Source organism: Papaver somniferum, unplaced genomic scaffold, assembly GCF_003573695.1.
Source record: "Papaver somniferum cultivar HN1 unplaced genomic scaffold, ASM357369v1 unplaced-scaffold_41, whole genome shotgun sequence".
Classification (NCBI taxonomy): Eukaryota; Viridiplantae; Streptophyta; class Magnoliopsida; order Ranunculales; family Papaveraceae; genus Papaver; species Papaver somniferum.
Genome location: NW_020646638.1, coordinates 334807 through 354224, shown reverse-complemented (window position 1 = coordinate 354224; position 19418 = coordinate 334807). Strand labels below are relative to the sequence as shown.

General features: G+C 37.7%; 2 protein-coding genes across 2 annotated transcripts; both read right to left on the bottom strand.

Annotated features, from left to right (window-relative positions):
- Positions 1-4265: 4265 nt before the first annotated feature.
- Positions 4266-11527, bottom strand: LOC113342402. The gene is made up of 11 exons (XM_026586964.1): positions 10904-11527; positions 9709-9973; positions 9226-9385; positions 8169-9141; positions 7651-8059; positions 7339-7520; positions 6617-6776; positions 6133-6363; positions 5690-6043; positions 5457-5558; positions 4266-5045 (listed from the first exon to the last, which is right to left on the bottom strand). Exons 1-11 carry the CDS (start codon positions 11386-11388, stop codon positions 4797-4799), a joined length of 3570 nt encoding a protein of 1189 aa, XP_026442749.1. The 5' UTR covers positions 11389-11527; the 3' UTR covers positions 4266-4796.
- A 5186-nt stretch (positions 11528-16713) lies between these two features.
- Positions 16714-18672, bottom strand: LOC113342415. The gene has a single exon (XM_026586974.1). The coding sequence runs from the start codon at positions 18670-18672 to the stop codon at positions 16714-16716; it is 1959 nt and encodes a 652-aa protein (XP_026442759.1).
- Positions 18673-19418: the final 746 nt, after the last annotated feature.

Below are 19418 nucleotides of genomic sequence, written 5' to 3'. Positions count from 1 at the left end.
TATCCCATAATCACTTTTTTGGACATTAAGAATCCAAATGGAGTCCCTCTATTGGAGTTTGACGCCCCAATACTAGCCTTCTAAATTTAAGTTTTACCTTAAAGGTAGTGAAAATGTAACATGCGAGAGAAGTTGGTCACAATGACTGAATAGATGGGAAGGAGGAGTATTAGTTTCAGTTAGAGAGAGAGAAAGATCTGGCATCTCATTAAGCTAGCTAGCTAGCCAGGGCGTGGTGGTGTTTCATAGTAGGGTGGTCCAACAACTATATATTTTATATGTATAAGAGAGAGTTGAGACTGAGGAGAGTAAGAGAGAGAGAACAGTGGGGACCATTGATCTCTCTGCCCCACTCCCTCCCTCCTCCTAGCTGGCTCCCTTGTTCTTGCCTTGGATGCATTAATTCCTTCTACAAATTATTATCCAAGAGCGATGGAATGTGAATGGGCATGGTGACCCAGCCAGTGATTTATCTTAAATTACAGCATTCATCCTAAAAGCTTTTACCATCTTAATCGAGGATTAGGTTTTCAAGTATATCTGGATATACCCCAGTCAAGTAGCTTGCTAAGTGGCGTGAGACCTAGCACGTCCCGTACACTCATACTTGGCACATTTGAAATAAAATTTTCTAACGACTCTTTTAGGTTCTTTTATGGGTAACCTCCATAAGAGGGATTCCTCGTTGACGCATATACTCCACTTGCAGTCGCACAATCCATGTCTGTAAAAGGTGCGGAAGGCCCCGCGGGGAAAGGATGGGTGGGGTTCATCCTAGGGTCCTCTATATACTAGCCCCTACAGGACTCTAGACCTGCTCTCTCTGACTGTGATCTTTGAACTCCAACCTTAACTCTGTTTACCAAAAAAGGTTCATCTTTCTGTTTTGCTTACCAAGAAAGGTTATCCTTCTGCTGGTTGTCATGTGTAATGTTTCGTATTGTGTTGGGGTAAGTTAAAAACTTCCATCTCAGAGCAGCTTTATCTTCGGGTGAGAATAAAGTTATAAGGGGTTTTTTGATCTTACCCCCCCCCCCCCCCCCCCTACAAAATGATATTCTGGGGTTGCCCCCCTATATAAAAAATCACTGGCTTTGCCCCACTGTCACTGTTTCCGTCCATGACCAGTTAAGTTCGACGCGTGCGACTTACACATTTACGGGTTATCCTAATTCTTTGATTTGAGTGACCATCTTAACCTTGCAAATCTAACGGCCTACAACAACAGATCAAACAGTTATATATGATCATTGATCTTTTTCTTCTCGTTCCCCACTTCCATTAGATCTTTTTTCTGTGTTAGGATCATAAGTCCTAACATCCTTGTAAACAAATCATGACTGAAATTTATAAATAATGCAAGAATTCTTGTAAACAAATTATCATGACTGAAATTTATAAATAATGCAAGAACTGTATGATTTATTGAATTTGTGTTCCAAAGTAGTTAACAATAACAAAAGTTTCGTTTCATTTCAGAATATAATTCTGTTTTTAGGTGAACTAAATTACAAAACTTGCTAAATATTTTCATCTGATGGGTTGAAAACGGATTCCACAAAAGACTGTTTCCTTGTTGGGATCAGTTTTGGTGTGAAAACTTGTTGAATTGGTCTTGATGCACTTCGACTGTAACAAGGCAAATGCCCATAATCATGCATGTAGTTGTCCATTGTTGTGGATGTTGTCTAAATCTCTCTATGGGTAATCGAGTTGTGTGTTCCATCCTTAGCAGCAACAAAACCACCCCTTGTAACACTTATTCCGCCTCTAGTAGCAGCAGATCCTCCTCTAACAGCAGTTAGTCCGCCTCTAGCAGCTACAGATCCTCCTCTAGCAGTACTTCGTCCACCTCTAGAAGCAACAAATCCTCCCCTAATAGCACTTAATACACCTCTCCCCGTTGTAGTATTCTTAGATACAGCTATGAAAGGTGTCCTAGGTTGTACTGGTATCCCTGCAGCATAAAAAAAAATTAACTGCGAACATTGTAAAAGAAAAAACAACACATGTTTATTACTTGAGATGAAGATATACTTGGTGGTAGTTGACCAGTAGTAGTTCTTTTTCCCCTGGTAGACTTTGGAGGAGCTCTTGGTTTTGGCACTCGTGCAGAATTTGTGCCCACAATTGGTGTTGAAACATCCTCTACAATTGGTGTTTCTGTTGGTGTTGAAACAAGATTATTGTTGTTCTTCTTTGCTTTCTTCTTCATCAACCTAACAGCTGGGGGGTCACAAGCAGTTGATGTCTCCTCATCAGTTGCATCTGTGGGAAGTCCTGTAAGTAATATAATTAATGAATATAGATACAAAAATCAAAGGAAAAAGAAACCACAGTTTGACCTTACTTTTAGGTAGAGGTCTTCTTTTATTTCCTTTCCACCCAACTCCAGCCTCTGCCAATTCTTTCCTATGATCACAGGTGGTTGAATAGTGTCCAGTCAAGCCACATTTCTTCTTGTGTCACAACACCTGAAACACCATCTAAAGAAGGAAACTCATCAAGTTCTTCTTCTGGAAAGTCCTCGATATCACGAGTGTCATCGAATGTAACTCCAACGGGTAGAACAAATGTGATTTTTTTCTTCTTTGATGGTCTTGGTTTTATCTTAGTTTTCTCAACAGTACCCCCATTAGCAATAATCAATTGCTCTACATTTAACGGAAAAACATTCCCAAGATTAGCATGACCCAAAAATTGCCAAAAACTATCATGATTCGCATCATTACCAGAATTGTAATCCGCAGCACGGTCGCTGTTACCACTAATACTATCAATAACTCTTTTCTTAGAAACTTTCTTTGTTCTTTGCTTCTTAAGAGTCGCATTAACAACAGCAGCAAAAACTTTACTACTCTTTCGCATGGCTGTGCTAGAATATAAATACATATACATCCTACCACTTGCATCTCTATCACTACAGTCCCACCATTTAACTAAATCACCATCACATTCGGCATACAATCTACTTCCTTCATTGAGAAAGCAAAAAACATACCCGTGATCCTTTAACTTCCTTACCTTTCTTTCACATTCAGTTCTCAACATGTCCAAACTCAAGTTACACTTATCAATAGCAGGTAAAATAATCATACCTCCCCTTTTTGAATAATCTGTACATGCCCAACCTGTTGTGTAGTCAGGCCTCTCATTCCACTGACCGCCATAATGTACCACAACAACCCTGCATAAAACAAAAAATACATTATAAACCAGAAATCATAACCACTTACTCCCTTCCAAAATGTCAAAAAGTAACACCAAATTATTGTCATTTCCAATCAATTAAGCCTTAAATTAAAAGTTGTGTATACAAACAAAAAACACTAATTTTGATTGCAACCCATTGACCCATATGATCATATATATATATATATATATATATATATATATATATATATATATATATATATATATATATACACGTACATTTTGTGCAAGAATCTAATTTCTTTTTGATAACAAAATATGAACTAAACGAAAACTCGTACTTTACTCCTGTGATTTAGTAACACAAATCGTGCAAGGTACAAAACTAAACCCCAAAATCAAATATTGATTTTTTTTAAAACTTTTTTTTCGATTCCAGTACTGGAAAGCTAACCTGGGTAGATCTTCTACTACTTCCATTGACATCAAAACATTAACCTTCAATCAAAATAATTACCACTAATATACTGATCACAGTTAAATAAGTAAAAATCTTAACTTTATTTTAGATTTTGACTAATAATCACGGTTCACGAGTACTTGACGAAGAAACCCTAGTTTTTCCATTCTTTTCCATCTCGCAGAGAGTATGGGAAATAAAGAAAAAGAGTTTGCGTATACGAAACGTTTTATCAACTTAAAGATTAGGGTCCTTACGATATTAGTCGTTAGATTTGAAAAGTTAAGATGGTCACTCAAATCAAAGAATTAGGATAACCCGTAAATGTGTAAGTCGCACGCGTCGAACTTAACTGGTCGTTGACGGAAACAGTGACAGTGGGAAAGCCAGTGATTTTATGTATAGGGGGCAACCCCAGAATATCATTTTGTAGGGGGGTAACATCAAAAAACCCCAAGTTATAATCACTCGACCAAATGGAGACAAATGTCTTCTCTCTCTAAATTCAGTTATCTTTGTGCTTCTCGCACATGATGCAAAATTGTAAACAATTTTCAGACTGCACATATAGAATTTTTAAGACGCTCTCCTTGTAACCACAATATTGAAAGCAACGATTTGCATCAAATAAAGTAAAAACTAGAGCAGCTTATTACAGGAAAATTTCCGCGGTATCAAATAATTAACCTGGTAGGTAAAACTAGTACATTAAAGGCTCCCCTAACTCTTCCCAGATAAAAATTACTCTGTATAAAAGCTTATATAGCTTAGTTTACAATTACATGACTATTGTTCTTACAAAGACGGTGGAAACTAACCTGACTTGTGACTAACACGGGGAGCAATAGATACACATTGCTGACACCCTAAAATTAAAAGCTACAAAATTTTGAGTGAATAAATTAAAGGGAAGGGGAACAAGACAGTTGGTATTGTTGAATAGGATTTACATCTGCGCTAACTGTCATCTCAAGTCAAGCAGAGGATGGTGCAAGATTGCGAGGTTCTGGGGCTGGGGATAAATCGAACCTAGAGCAGCTGATGGTGTGTATGTAGTTCAGTTGAGATGCTGGTGCTGGTGCCGAAGGTGCCAGAGCTAGTGGGTTCCAGACGAGGGTGACGTCAAAAGTGACAAGGTTCTTTGGGAGTTGTGATTCTGGATACTGTCGTTGCTTTTTTCTTTTTACTTCTCAGATCTGACAAAAGACGTTGTTTGAGCTTGCAACATTTTGTAGATGCAACTAGCTGTTGGACGCTCCTTAGGATTTCGCCGCGTACACTGATGAAATAAGTTAACGAGGAATTTTAAAGAGTCTACTTCAGCTTTTATCCCTCCTTCAGCCTTTATTTCCAGTGATGACCTATCCATCTCAAGCTCATCCGATGATGACAAACCCTCCAATTCATCTGTAAGCTGCGGCCGACAACCCATCTGCATCAGTCAAACACAGCCATTAATTACCTTAAATTCCACAAATTCAAGTTAAAGTTGCAACACGTTTGAAATTTGATATTATTAATTTCAGGTTTCTTGATTAGTATCCTTATTTCTATATCTTGGCAATGGCCAGGGTCAGGGACCCATCTGCTTAAATCAACCACAATCACTTCTTTAGGGTATCATTGGTCTCATATCTAGTATTGTTAATTTCAATTTCTTCTATTAAGATCTTGTTTTTGTATTCCCCTTGAATTTCTCTACCATTTTAAATTCTCTACAAGATACCGAAGTAAGACTTTTACAGTGCTCACTTCTCTCCATTAAGAGACGCTTTACCCATATCAACACAAAGGGAAAGGGAAAAAGAAAAAGAACCGAGGAAGAACGAAATTTGACACGCACCTGAAGTAGATAATGGATTCTCGACTCTGATAAACCTGCATATGGAATGTTCTGGGTAAGTAATTCCAAGAGCAGGCACCCATATGACCATATATCAACTTCCTGCAAAACAAAGAACATGAAGCCAGAAAAAAAAAATGAGAAGATTCCCATGGAGAAGGCCTATTCGAGAATGATAACCAACATTAGTTTTGATCCAAAGATGAAAATTTACAGCATAATAAGACACTCACCAGCCCGTACATACTCCTTATGTGCATTGCCTGTAGCACCTCCGGAGCCATCCAACGAGGTGTCCCAACACAAATATTAGGTGGAGGTATTCCCACATGCCCGATGCAACATGTGTGTAACGAAGACCGTAGAGGAACTGCTCTATCAAAGTCACAAAGTTTGATAAGAGGCACCCTTCCATCAGCTGTTGATCTATCCACGTCAATCAGAATGTTTTCACTTTTTATGTCCCGATGAATGATGTGCTTCGCGTGCAACTCAGCCAATGCACAAGCAACATCCCTAGCAATAGATAGCGTCCACTCCACCGCAACACGACTTTCACCATTTTTTGAAAGCTTCTCTAAATAACTCTGAAATGCATAGGAATAAGAGACTGAGTGCAAATGTGCAAACAAAAATATGTAGAAACCTATAAAAAACTAGAGTTAAGCATAATTACCTTCAGAGAACCCCCTTCAAAGTATTCCATCACAATTGCAGATTTCAATAAACGCTGCTTTTCATTTCCATCTGCTGACTGAACCCACTCAGACCAGATCTGATGCCCATAAATGTCTATGATACATGGGTGTTTCTTCAAAGCACGTAACATTCTTACTTCGCCTAAACAAGTATACTCAAAGTTTTTTATTTCCTCAACTGTGGCACCACATGTATCTAAAGTCCGTACCTGTAACAACCCAATAGCTCAATCAGCACGTCTGACTAACTCGACACTAGGAAGTACACTAGTGATAGTGATGAAGAGTTACGAATAACACAATCGTAACAGAACAGATTAAATCAAGCAATACAAGAAAAGGTCATAAATTATGACATTAGTTGACTTTCCAAATTGACCACGTGCAGTAAAATGAGTGTAAAGATGTTAAAAGTGACAATGGGTGATGGTTCGAAATTACAAACAGAGAAACAAATCACACCTTTGCCACAGCTTGAACAGATCCTAATTTGCAGCGGACAAGAGAACTCAATGCCACTTGTTTGACTTCATCGGAAAATGATATGGAAGGGAAGGAGTAATCTGAGCTTGTGATATCTTCACTTGACAGAGAAAAATCAATCCTACGCATGGGAATATACCTACAACAGCAAGCTAATAAGTCAGACGAATCTCAGAGTACCACAAGAAAGCCATCATAAAATGTATCCTACTCCTTGCGAAGACATATCCATGACAATGATACCATATTCAGCAAACAGATGCAAATCATATACAATGGAGTACAAAAGTTAAGGCAACCAAAAATAACTTTTTCCAACAGCCATTTAGATATTTGCCTTTTTTGGTTTGTAACTGCCCATGTGTCATCTTGTAAGGGAATGCTTAAAACAAAATTTAAATACCTAAGCACCATCACAGTACAACATAATTTGCTATAGATATAACTATTACAGGAATGATGTGTACACCACAAGACCAACCACATAAGGATAATAGAAAATTAGTCAAACATCAAAAACTAGTTTCTAAGATAGATAACATAAAAAACTCAAGAAAAATGCATACAGTGCTAAAGACAATTGTTGGAAGTAAACAATGTCCAACCAGCAAACAGAAACAGAAAAAAATATCTCATCTCCAGAACTGAAGCTTGAATGGGATTATATAATCGAAATTAGTAAAGAGAAAAAAATTACCGACCTACAAAAGAATTCTGGATCAGTTTCTACTCTTATATCAATTGGACAACATGCATCCACAACCATCCGCACCCACGAGTCATCCCTCCTGACAAGAACGGTGTTCCAGGCATGTGGCATGAAGTCGAGATACCCCCGCACGAGCTCGCAAGGAATGGGTGGATCCACTCGATCACATAAATACTGAAAGTGTATGAATATCAGTCAGCTTCTTAGTCAAAATTGCAAAAAGGGTTAGGCGAGATGTAGGGAATGATTGGTAACCATTAGTTGAGAGTTGATAGAGTAAGTCGAATATAACTGCAAGACTTACCTTCATCAGCACTGCTCTGTGTCTACATACACCCCAGCGCAAAGCCCCAATCGGGACGACACTTGAATTGCGTGCTTGCTTGATAGTTTGCAAAGATTTCTCACAAAGTTCAGTGAAGTTAAAAGTTTCTGCAGCACATGTACTCTGTTTAGAAGAGGTTTCAGCATTCTCACTATTTCCAGTTGGGCAAGTGCAAACAAACGGCTTTTGGTTATAATTAACACCAGAAGCAGATCTTCTTGTCATTCTTATAAGATTACTTCTGTCAATGCCTCCAAACCAATCTGAAACCAATAAAGCAAGAAGTGATGCTCTCTGCAAGTTATCAACGGCACCATTTGGCTGCTTCGATGGAGACAGCAAAGCATTGGCAGACTTCACAATCACATCCAACTCCTCGTCCCTGTTTCTGGAAGTCACAAAAAATTCAGCAAACTAATGCAACGAAAGTAGTAACTTATAGCATAGACACTAGATCGAAACTTCCAACAATAAATGTGCAACATACGAAAACTAACCTATCAAGAAGAATTACTTCGCGTGAGCTGAGACAAACATGATGCTCATAGTTTTGTAATGACCTAAAAGGACGATCACGTCCTGCATCATAGAATCCATCAGGTAGACGATCTTTTATGCTGCAATATGACTCGGTGCTGTATTTCATTGATAAGTTCAAGCATTCATCAAAAGGCCTACGTGATTTGCTCGGTTTAGGATTATCAGGAAACCCATCAGAATGCCTTTTTGAAATTGAACTATTTTTAGAAACCTCTGAAGCTGAATCTTCATCCTCCCTACCTGTCTTACTAGCAGACACTTCTTTAGGCTCACCGTTATGAGCACAATCACACTCTTTATTACTACCAATAGAGTCGACAATGATGTTATCATCCTCTGTTGATGCATCCTCTTCACCTGTCTTATTAAAGTTACTAGCAGACACTTCTTCGTGATCGCCGTGGTCACAATCACACTCTTTATTATTATTAATAGAGTCGACAATGATATTATCATCCTCATCTTGAATAACCAAAAGCTGGTGATAGTCTTCACCGGTATCATCAAGACCTTTTACCAAGTCAGGTGCACTATCTACGATGGAACTTGACTCGGTTAAAGACTCAGATGCTCCAACAGGTAGCTTGCATTTCTCACATTTGGAATCAAAATGATCATCCTCGCCAGCAACTGCCCGTTCAGTGGTTCCAGCAATATATTTCACACTGCCAGACTCACTCTCTACAATAGAACTTGATTCGGACATGGACTCCGATGCAACAGCAGGTAGCTTACAATCTTTGCATTTCACATCCACTTTCATCTGCTGGTGATCGTCATTTCTCCACTTCCTAATGCTGTTCAGACGATCTTGACGAGCTCTTTGTTGCAGATCATCACGCCGTTTCCACCCTTTTCCTCTTCTCCTTACTGCAGAGGATCTATTTTTTGGTAAGGCCTCAGACGACACACTGGATACACAATGGGAACCTGACATCAAATTTGCTTATCAGAAATCAGTATAGATTAGGCGATCGAAAATTAAATCAAAATAAAAATTTCAGTGTCTCTCACCATTATACAAATGCCTTCCCTCAACCTCTTGAGTCGGAACCTCGTCATCGACTTCAATCAAATCGCTAATGAATTCGTCGTCGCTCGTGTCTTTGCCGTTTCCTTCCAAATTGCAGCATATCCATGAAGGAATTTGACAACAATTGAGAAGCTTATTGTACTTAACAACAGTAAAGAATAAAGGCAACAAAAAACACGTCAGATTTGAACATGAAGGTGCAGAAGACGTATAGATAAACTAACAGATATTAACGCACCAACAAGTTACACTAGAACCTAGGATGCAAAACAAACCATCAAATTTAGCTTCAAAATAATTAGAAAGTGAGGGATAAATATTAACGCACTTGAAACAATGAAAGCTAGGGAAGAAACTGGAGGAAAAAATCCCTACAAGCAACCACAAATTAACCTGACATTTTAAAAGGTTTAGAAAGTTAACAAATGCACTCCATAATATAGTTTATAAGCTTTATTCAATACCTGGAGGCTCAATGTCCGGAGGTTTTGCATGGGGTAGAGATTTAAAGATCCCAATGATGTCAGCTTATTATTTGAGACATCCAAAGTCTCCAACATCTGCAGACGAGAAATATCTGAAGGCAGTTCTTCCAGTTTGTTGTTTGCAATCTTCAATGTTTGCAGGGAAGTTAGAGAAGTAATCTCACTAGGCAAATGTTTTAGCTTATTGAACGAAAGATCTAGATCCTCCAGATTAGTAAGACAACCAATCTCCCCAGGAAGGTATCTGAAAAAATAAAACATATGCAGCAATTTAAACTTTGTTAAAATAAGTGTAAACCCATCAAAATACGATGCTCCAATAGCTGCACGCCTACTACACCTCCAAAGTACAAGTTAAATGTAGGCATTACAAAATTGAATAGATTTTTTGATTTCTGATTAGACATAAGGAATAGTTAATAATCGATAAATGATATAAAAGAATACAAGTGCTGAACTTTGTCCCCGTCAAATACGAAAAAGTAACCAACTTAAACATGCAATGGCTGGCAAATGCATTGATTAAGGAATTTACGGATGAGTCAACTGTGTTACACAAAACGACATGTTTGTGAAAACAACTGTACACTCCAATTAGAACTAAATGTACCACTGGTTAGATGCCTCGGCAAAACAACTATACATCCGGTACATGATCCAGAGTTTATGTCAACTATATCATAATAACAAATTAGTGAACTCCAAAAACTAGACACCGTACCTAAGCCTTTTGATTTCTTTATATACTACAAAAGGCACCAGCAAGCTATTCCAGAGATGAGGTTAATGTCAGCCGAAACTAATGCAAGGTGGTTGCTTTAAACCCCAAAGTTACAGTGAACCTTACAGAACTTCTCTAATTGATCAAAAAAACCTACACTGTTTACTTTATTTCATTGCTCTGTAATCCAAAATTGTTGAAGTGTCAAGCTTTTTTACTGTTCTATTGTGAATTTCGACGAACTCTTAAGCCTCTATCCAGTATTTCCTTCAGTTGAAATTGTGACATTCCAAAGAGTAAAGCCTAGTTCGCATAACTTGCTGACCGAAAATTCTAACTAAGAATAAAACTTATTTTACATGAAAAAACCATACAAGTTAACATTTTTATGACCTAATACCATCAAAACAACTTCAAAAATAACCAAATCACCATAACAAAAGAAAATAGTACCTGATATTGAAATGACAAACTGTAAGCTTCGTCAAGCCCGTAAGATTTGCAATCTCACTCAATAACGGAAACGACGAAGGCCTCGCAGGCACTTTGCATAGCTCAAGCTCCTTCAAAGCTTTCACTTTCTGTAACTGCAAACCTGATAACTTAGGTGATGAAATCTTCACTTGTAAACATTCTAAGCCAACTAATTCCCCAGTTTCTGAAGGAAATAAATTTATCTCATTCCCAAAAAATTTCAATGTCTTCAAACCTCCATAACCTCGAATTGACTTAGGAATTAAATTAAAAACATTCTTATACACAAATAAACCCTCAACAGAACTCTTCGAAGGTGAATCTAACAATGAAATCTCCCATGTTTTATCCGTTACATCTTCTGCACTTTCAACATCTAAAGCAGCCCCCTTTGGTAGAACTTCTGATACGACCTCTGCGCATGACTGAGCAGGAAAAATTTCTAAACCCTCTGATGCTTGCATTGGATAAAACTAGAGTTCTGGTTTAGGTTTCAGGAGAGATTGAATAAATTAATTCAGGGTTTAGTTGCAGAGGGGAAGAAGAAGGGGGAAAAGCGTGTTGAAAGTTGTGTGAAACCCTAGATCGGGAACAACGAAGATACGGTGATCCAGTATATATACGGTAGATTTGAGTCATGATACAACTGCCTAATCTCCTTGCCTTTATTTAGATCACAAAATAAGAAAGTCATTTTCAACGGTTCCGATTATGGTTTTGTTTAGGGGTGCACATACCCTACCCATATCCGTCAATCCTACCCTACCCGCCAGTGTTTTAACCGTATCCTATCCTACCCATTATTTGGCGGGTAGGGTAACGGATAAAGATTTTCTTAACCGCCGTTAGATGGGTAGGGTGACGGGTAAAGTTCGAAATTATCCTACCCTACCCGCCTATTCTTTTTCATATTCTTTTTCATCAGCCATTATTATCTTCTTTCATTTTTGTTGGTAGATAACTAGATATCAATTTACTGTAAGAAAATCATTAAGGTGAGGGCCCGTATAAGATACGGTTTGCCTATAGTACTAAAGGGACCACTCTGAATCATGTGTTTTCTCTGATTTTTTACCTAACAAAACAATCAATACACAGAGAATTCTCTCTGATCACATTCTCTGCATAAGAATGGAGAAATAGATACAGCATTCAATTACGACCATCAAGTTAGTTTTAACTCGTAAACTATCTAATTGTTATTGTGTTAAACGGCAGATAAATTAGTTATCTAACAGAATGAAGAAGGTAGAAGAAACTTGTTCATGACATAACAATCTCATTCATATTCCCTCTCAAGCTGCATCTCAAGTTATCTCAGTCCAACTTGACTGAAATTAATATTAACAGTTTCTTGTTCAATCTAGATAAGTTTGGTTCCATGGTGATAAATCAACGAGATTGAAATTAATTTGTACCTTACCTTTTAGCCCGAGCTGAATGTTATATCATAAGTATGCATACCTGGATATAGCAAATTGTGGCACAACTATGAATGATTTTGAACAGACAAAAAAATAAAAAAACAAATTGTACACTACTTGATTCCGTAGAATGAAGCACAAACTTGTGTATAGCTAAAACCAGAACTCTAAAACGGAATATAGAAAACTAAAAAAGAAAAAAAAGAAAAAAAAACGGTTATACCCGCCATCCTATCCTACCCGACCCGCCAATTAATGGGTCGGGTAGGACCTTATCCGTTTAGTGGCGGGTAGGGTGGCGGGTAAAAAATTTCTTATCCGCCAGTCTGAGGATAGGGTGGCGAAATAGGCCATATCCTACCCATCCTACCCGTTGTGCGGCATAAAAGGTAATGTAATACGATAGAAATAACGGGAAATGGTATGTCGACTTGATTTAGGTGTTAATCTAGACCGGTAATCTCAGATAGGATACACTCTAAACGGATAGATATTTAGAACAAAATGATGCTTACGAATAAAGCGACTACAAAAAGTACCTGGGGTGGAGTCGGTGGACTAATGAGTAGAGAATGGCCATCTTTGACCAAACATTTCCATGGTCCGAAATGAACTTAAATGTGGTAATTTGGCTCGGTTATTTTGCCACATGACTACTTTGTGTCCCAAAACAATGAATAATAGGAGAAGAAAAGAGCAAACTATATTTTTTTAAAGTGAATGTAGTGTCAATTTTGTTGATTTCTCTACTGAGATTACTGTGCATTGATGAAAATCTTTTGTAATAATTGATCAATTTGGAGCGCATGTGTTATTATGGTCATGGATTTTCAGTATTTTATCAATTATGGTTGAGCCACTTTACTACGGCCTAAATACAATGCATCACGTTAAGGTTTATTCACTTAAAATTGTGTACACTTTTTATTATTCTGGAGATTTTTTGTTACAATTTCATACTAGCAAGTGAAATGTTATTTTTCACTGTTCCTTCTTATTTCTTTAGCAATTTGTTCGTGGATTATCAAACCCTCTCTGAAAACATATTTATATCATCGTACAAGGAATAATTTAAGACTAGTCAGAATTTACTTGAATTTCTATTAAATTTATACAGTTAACACATTAACACTCTGACAAATAATTGGTTTGAATTTTTTTTCTATAAGTTACTCGAACCTTTTATGTCCTCCTAGAAGTTGAAAGATACCAGATTAATTTTCAAGTTTTATAGTATGAGGTTCAGATGTGGCTAGGATCTTATCAGAGCCCAACAATAACACATTCTTATCTAATCTTGTTAGAGCGTAGCTCGGTTGAACTCACCAAGCGTTGGTATGTCAAGTTTGGTTGTCATATTTTAGTATCAAAACTCATCTAGAGTCGCTTGATTAAATACTAGAGACAACTTCGTTTAGGTTAGACTAAAAAGTCTAGGAATGTTGAAATATTCAAGTATTACTCCGAAGACCTGAAGAATGTGAATGTACTGTACTCAGTACAATTTGGGAATCAGGAGTTATAGAATTTAGATCTAAGCTAACATTATAAAGCTAAACAACAGATAATTTCTTCATTAATGAAAACAGAAGAGGTTCTTACACATTTAAGGGAAGTGAAGACCTATTAACAACGATCAGATAGTCGGCACATGTCACTATCTGATCGGGCAATGCTAACTACTGAACTGACCAATGACTAACAAGTTATAAGAGCACACACTTAATTAATAAGGGCAGACCACAATATGCATCACTAAGCTAAAGGACTATGACATTGCCTACTGCTGGAAATTATCCTTGTCCTCAAGGATAAAGTTGCGAAAGTGTGACTTAATGGTAGCAACATCCTCCCAAGTAGCCTCCTCCTGAGTTGAATTAGTCCATTGAATGAGCACTTGTGGGACTTGCCTTCTGCCAATAGTGATGGTTCTGTGTTGTAAGACTTTTGCTGGAACCATTATCACTTCACCTGCATGATCAACAATAGGCAGTGTAGGAGATGAAATGTGTTTCTTACCAATGTGTTGTTTCAATTGAGATACATCAAACACAGGGTGAATCCTGGCCTGATTTGGAAGCTGAAGCTTGTAGGCTACTGGTCCAATTTTTTGTGAGATATGGAATGGGCCATAGAACTTTGCAGACAGCTTGAAATTCTTTCTTAGTGACACAGAAGCTTGTCTGTAAGGTTGCAGTTTCAGATACACCAAGTCACCCACAACAAAGGCTCTATCTTGCCTTGATTTATCAGCAAAGAATTTCATTCTTGCCTGAGCATTATGTAGGGATTCCTTAAGAAGATCAAGCATTGCCTCTCTGTCCTTGAGATATGACTCTACAACAGCTACAGAAGTAGTGGTTGTTGATGGAAAAGCCATGTGTAGAGGAAGATAACCATAAAGGGCCTGGAAAGGTCTCATCTTTAAACTAGTATGATAACTAGTGTTATACCACCATTCAGCAAGAGACAACCAGTGACACCATTTAGTAGGCTTGTGTCCAGTGATGCACCTTAAGGAAGTTTCCAAGCAAGAATTAACTCTCTCTGATTGGCCATCAGTTTGAGGATGATAAGCTGTGATGAGATTCAAGGTAGTACCCAGAGCTGTAAATAAGTCCTGCCATAAGTGACTAGTAAAAACCTTATCTCTATCAGACACAATGGAAGAAGGAAGACCATGCAATTTGAACACCTGATCCAAGAAAGCTTTAGCTACAGAGGCAGCTGTATAAGGGTGTTGTAAAGCAATGAAATGGTTGTACTTTGTGAGTTTGTCAACAACTACTAGTATAACACTTTTTATGTCACTCATGGGTAAACCTTCAATGAAATCTATGGTGATGTGCTGCCATGCTTGCTCAGGGAATGGAAGAGGTTGCAGCAGACCAGCTGGAAAAGAGCATTCACCTTTATTTCTTTGGCAAATGTCACATTCGATGACAAATAAGATAATATCCTGCTTCATTTTAGGCCAAAAGAAATGGGACTTGGCCCTAACATAAGTGTCTTGGATGCCAGATTGACCACCAACAGCAGATGCGTGAACAGTATTTAAAATGGTGGCCTCTTACCCCATTGCTACCACCCACATATATCCTATTTTTGTATCTCAAGATTTCATATTTGTAAGTATAATGTGGGACAAAGTCTGCAGATACAAGTAGTTGAGCAATAAGTTGTTGTACCTTATCATTACCACTATAGCTGTGAAGTATGTCATGCACCCAAGATGGCTGAGACATAGATAAGGCAGAGCAAGTTGCAGAAGGAGCGGTCTTCTAGATAAAGCATCAACAACTACATTATCCTTACCCTTTTTGTATTGAATCTCATATTCATATCCCAACAATGTTCATCAACCACTTTTGTTGTAAAACTGTGGTGATTTTTTGCTCTAAAAAGTATTGAATGTTGTGGTGATCAGTTTGAATAATGAATTTGTTGCCTAGTAAATAATGTCTCCATTTTTGTACAACCTTAACTATAGCTAAAAATTCCTTTTCATAAGTAGATAAGGCTCTAGCTCTTGGGCCTAAAGGTGAGCTGAAAAAAGAAATAGGTTTACCTTCTTGAGTTAAGACAGCACCAAGACAGGTCTCACTTGCATCACTTTCAACAGTGAATTGCTTAGAAAAATCAGGTAAAGCAAGGACTGTAGTGGTGGACATGGCTAGCTTGAGTTGCTGAAGTGCAGTAGTGGCAGCTGCAGTCCAAAGGAAAGAATTTTTCCTCCAAAGATTAGTGAGTGGATTGCAGATTGCATCATAATTCTTCACAAATTTCCTGTAATACCATGTTAAACCCAGAAAGCCTCTCAATTCTTTGATAGAAGTTGGAATTGGCCAGCTCTGCATTGCTGCAATCTTGTTTGGGTCAGCACAAACCCCAGCAGGAGTGATAATATGGCCCAAATATTCTAATTGGGATTGACCAAAGCAACATTTGGAAAGCTTAGCATATAACTGGTGATGTCTGAGTAAGGAAAATACTGTTCTCAAATGCTCAATGTGGTCAGACATGGAAGAGTTGTATACCAAAATATCATCAAAAAAGACCAAAACAAACTTCCTTAAGTAGGGAGCAAAGACCTCATTCATAAGTGCCTGAAATGTGGCAGGTGCATTGATCAAACCAAATGGCATGACCTTAAACTCATAGTTCCCATGATGAGTTCTAAATGCAGTCTTATATATATCCATTGGGTTCAGAAGTATTTGATGATAACCTGCTCTTAAATCCAACTTAGACAAAAACAGAAATCCTTGTAGCTCATCCAACAATTCATCAACAATTGGAATAGGAAACTTGTCCTTAATAGTGATGTTGTTGAGTCTTCTGTAATCAACACAGAATCTCCAAGTGCTATCTTTTTTTTTTGACAAGAAGAATTAGTGAAGCAAATGGGTTGTGGTTGTGTTGTATGATTCCAGAAGAAAGCATTTCTTTCACCAGTTGTTCCACAACTCCTTTTTGAATGTAGGGGCATCTATATGGTCTTTGGTTTAGAGGTTGAGAGTCTGGTTTCAAGGAAATTGGGTGGTCTAATGTTCTGTGAGGTGGTAATGAAGTAGGCTCAGCAAAAATGTCCTCATACTCAGATAATAAAGGTAATAAGGGTGCAGGTATGGGAGGAGGTATAGGAGTAGTTGAGACTGAAAAGAGATGACCAATGAGGTCATAAGTAGTTTTTGCTAGAAATCTCTTAACTGCTGACCCACTAATCATAAGTAGTGAAGGTGAATTAGTTATCCCTTGTAATGTAATATGCTGACCATGATGAATAAAAGAAACACTGAGTTTAGGGAAGTTAAACATAACATCACCTAGCCTCTTAAGCCAATCAGCACCTAACACCATGTCACAGCCTCCCAGTGGGAGTAACATGAAGTCCTCAGAGAATTGATAGCCCTGCATACTCCAAGGAAGTTTAGAACAAATACCAGTACTCACTGTTTTTCCCCCATTAGCAACTGTAACTAACATGTGAGCTGTGTGTTCCACCTTGCATTTGAGTTTAGCAGCTAGAGAACAATCTATAAAACTAGTTGTGCTACCAGTACCAATAAGAATAAAAACAGATTGTCTCTTAAGAAGACTAGGAATGCGAATAGTATCACCTGTAGTAGTACCAGTGAGAGCATGAAGAGAAATTTCCATGTCAGACTCAACTGGTGATTCTACAGCTTCTTCAAAAACCTCATCCTCAACCTCTGTGTCTTGTGAATCAAAATTTTCAGTTTGTACCATAAACAATTGTTGCCTACCCTTGCACTTGTGACCCAATGCATAAACCTCATCACAATTATAACAAAGACCTTTATCCCTGCGAATGCGCATTTTCTCTGGAGTTAAACGTTTAATAATGGGATTTGTTGATGATGTCTTGAGTGGTGTTGGGGAATAAGATTTTGGAGTAGTAGGGGTAGACTTGGAAGTTATGTAAGAGGTGGAAATTGGTTTAGGAGGAAAAGTTGTGGTAGAGAAAGCTCTAGAGTTAGTGAACGAGCTAGAGTTGGTTCTAATACTTTTGGTAGCAACAGTGTGATGCTTCTGTTCCTCCATTCTTGCTAAGGAAAAAGTTGTGGCTAGTGATTTTGGATAAAACATAGCTACAGAATTACGCAATTCTTCCTTCAACCCACTAATAAAACTCATGATGAAATAGTGCTTAGTTAAGGAAGGATTGTTAGCAAGCATTAGAGCTTTTAGAGATTCAAATTCTTCAAAATACTCTTCCACAAAGTTAATCTGAACCAGTTTATTAAAACTCCCAATAAAATTTTCTTCCATAGGATTTTCAAATCGGATACAAATACCATGAGCAAATTCAAACCAAGTTATACGAGTTTGACCAACCTGGAAATTGAGAAACCATTTATCTGCTTTTCCATCGAGATAGATAGCTGCAATATCAACTCTGCGACTCTCATCGATGTTGTGTAGCCAAAAGAAACATTCATATTTTTGGATCCAACCACGAGGATTATCACCATCGAATCGTGGAAAATCGAGTTTGGGTACTCGATGTAATTGATTTTGAGTTCCCCCGGGAGAGATTGAACCAAAGATTGGAGGATTTTCGAGATGAGGACCATGAATTGCGCCTCCTGAATCATGTGGTTGAGTTGTTTTCGTTGTAGAAGGTAAACGGGCTAGCAACTCATCAAATCGTTGGTTAATCAATGTTTGATTCGTATTAGATTTTTGTGGTTGTTGAAGAAGATTGTCTTCAATGGTCGTAAAACGATCTTCAGAGGTCAATTGTTGTCGCTGAATCAGTTCGAGAACATCCTTAACAGTTTTTGGATCGGAAGCGCCCATCGAGAAATTTTTTTGAATGGCTCTGATGCCAAATGTACTGTACTCACTACAATTTGGGAATCAAGAGTTAGAGAATTTAGATCTAAGCTAACACTACAAAGCTAAACAACAGATTTCTTCATTAATGAAAACAGAAGAGGTTCTTACACATTTAAGAGAAGTGAAGACCTATTAACAACGATCAAATAGTCGACACATGTCACTATCTTATCGGGCAATGCTAACTACTGAACTGACCAATGAACAACAAGTTATAAGAGAACACACTTAATTAATAAGGGAAGACCACGGTATGAATCACTAAGCTAAAGGACTATGACAATGAAGAAGTAACGAACTACAATGACGACATCATCCTTCCACTTGAGGTTAGTAATATTGACTTGAACTATTTCATTCCTAACGTATCTTTCAAGTCGTGTTATATTTAAAACATAACTGTGAAGATGTATATATTGTATAATACTCTAGTGATGTGACATGATCATAATAGTATGGTCATAGTATTAAGGAATTAGACTACGAAGTATAACGCTTATGTTTTGAACTTCGTAGATATGACATCGATATATCTTGTATATACTGTTATGATTATGTGAATGGGTTATGGAGAATATTTCATCCTAGGAAACAATGTTTTACATTTGTTTAAAGGAAGGACATTCATGAACTTGCTTCCTGAATCGATAGGGAAATCAATAGGCTTATTTGTCCGGCTATTCATTGCAAATCTTTGGATGACCAAT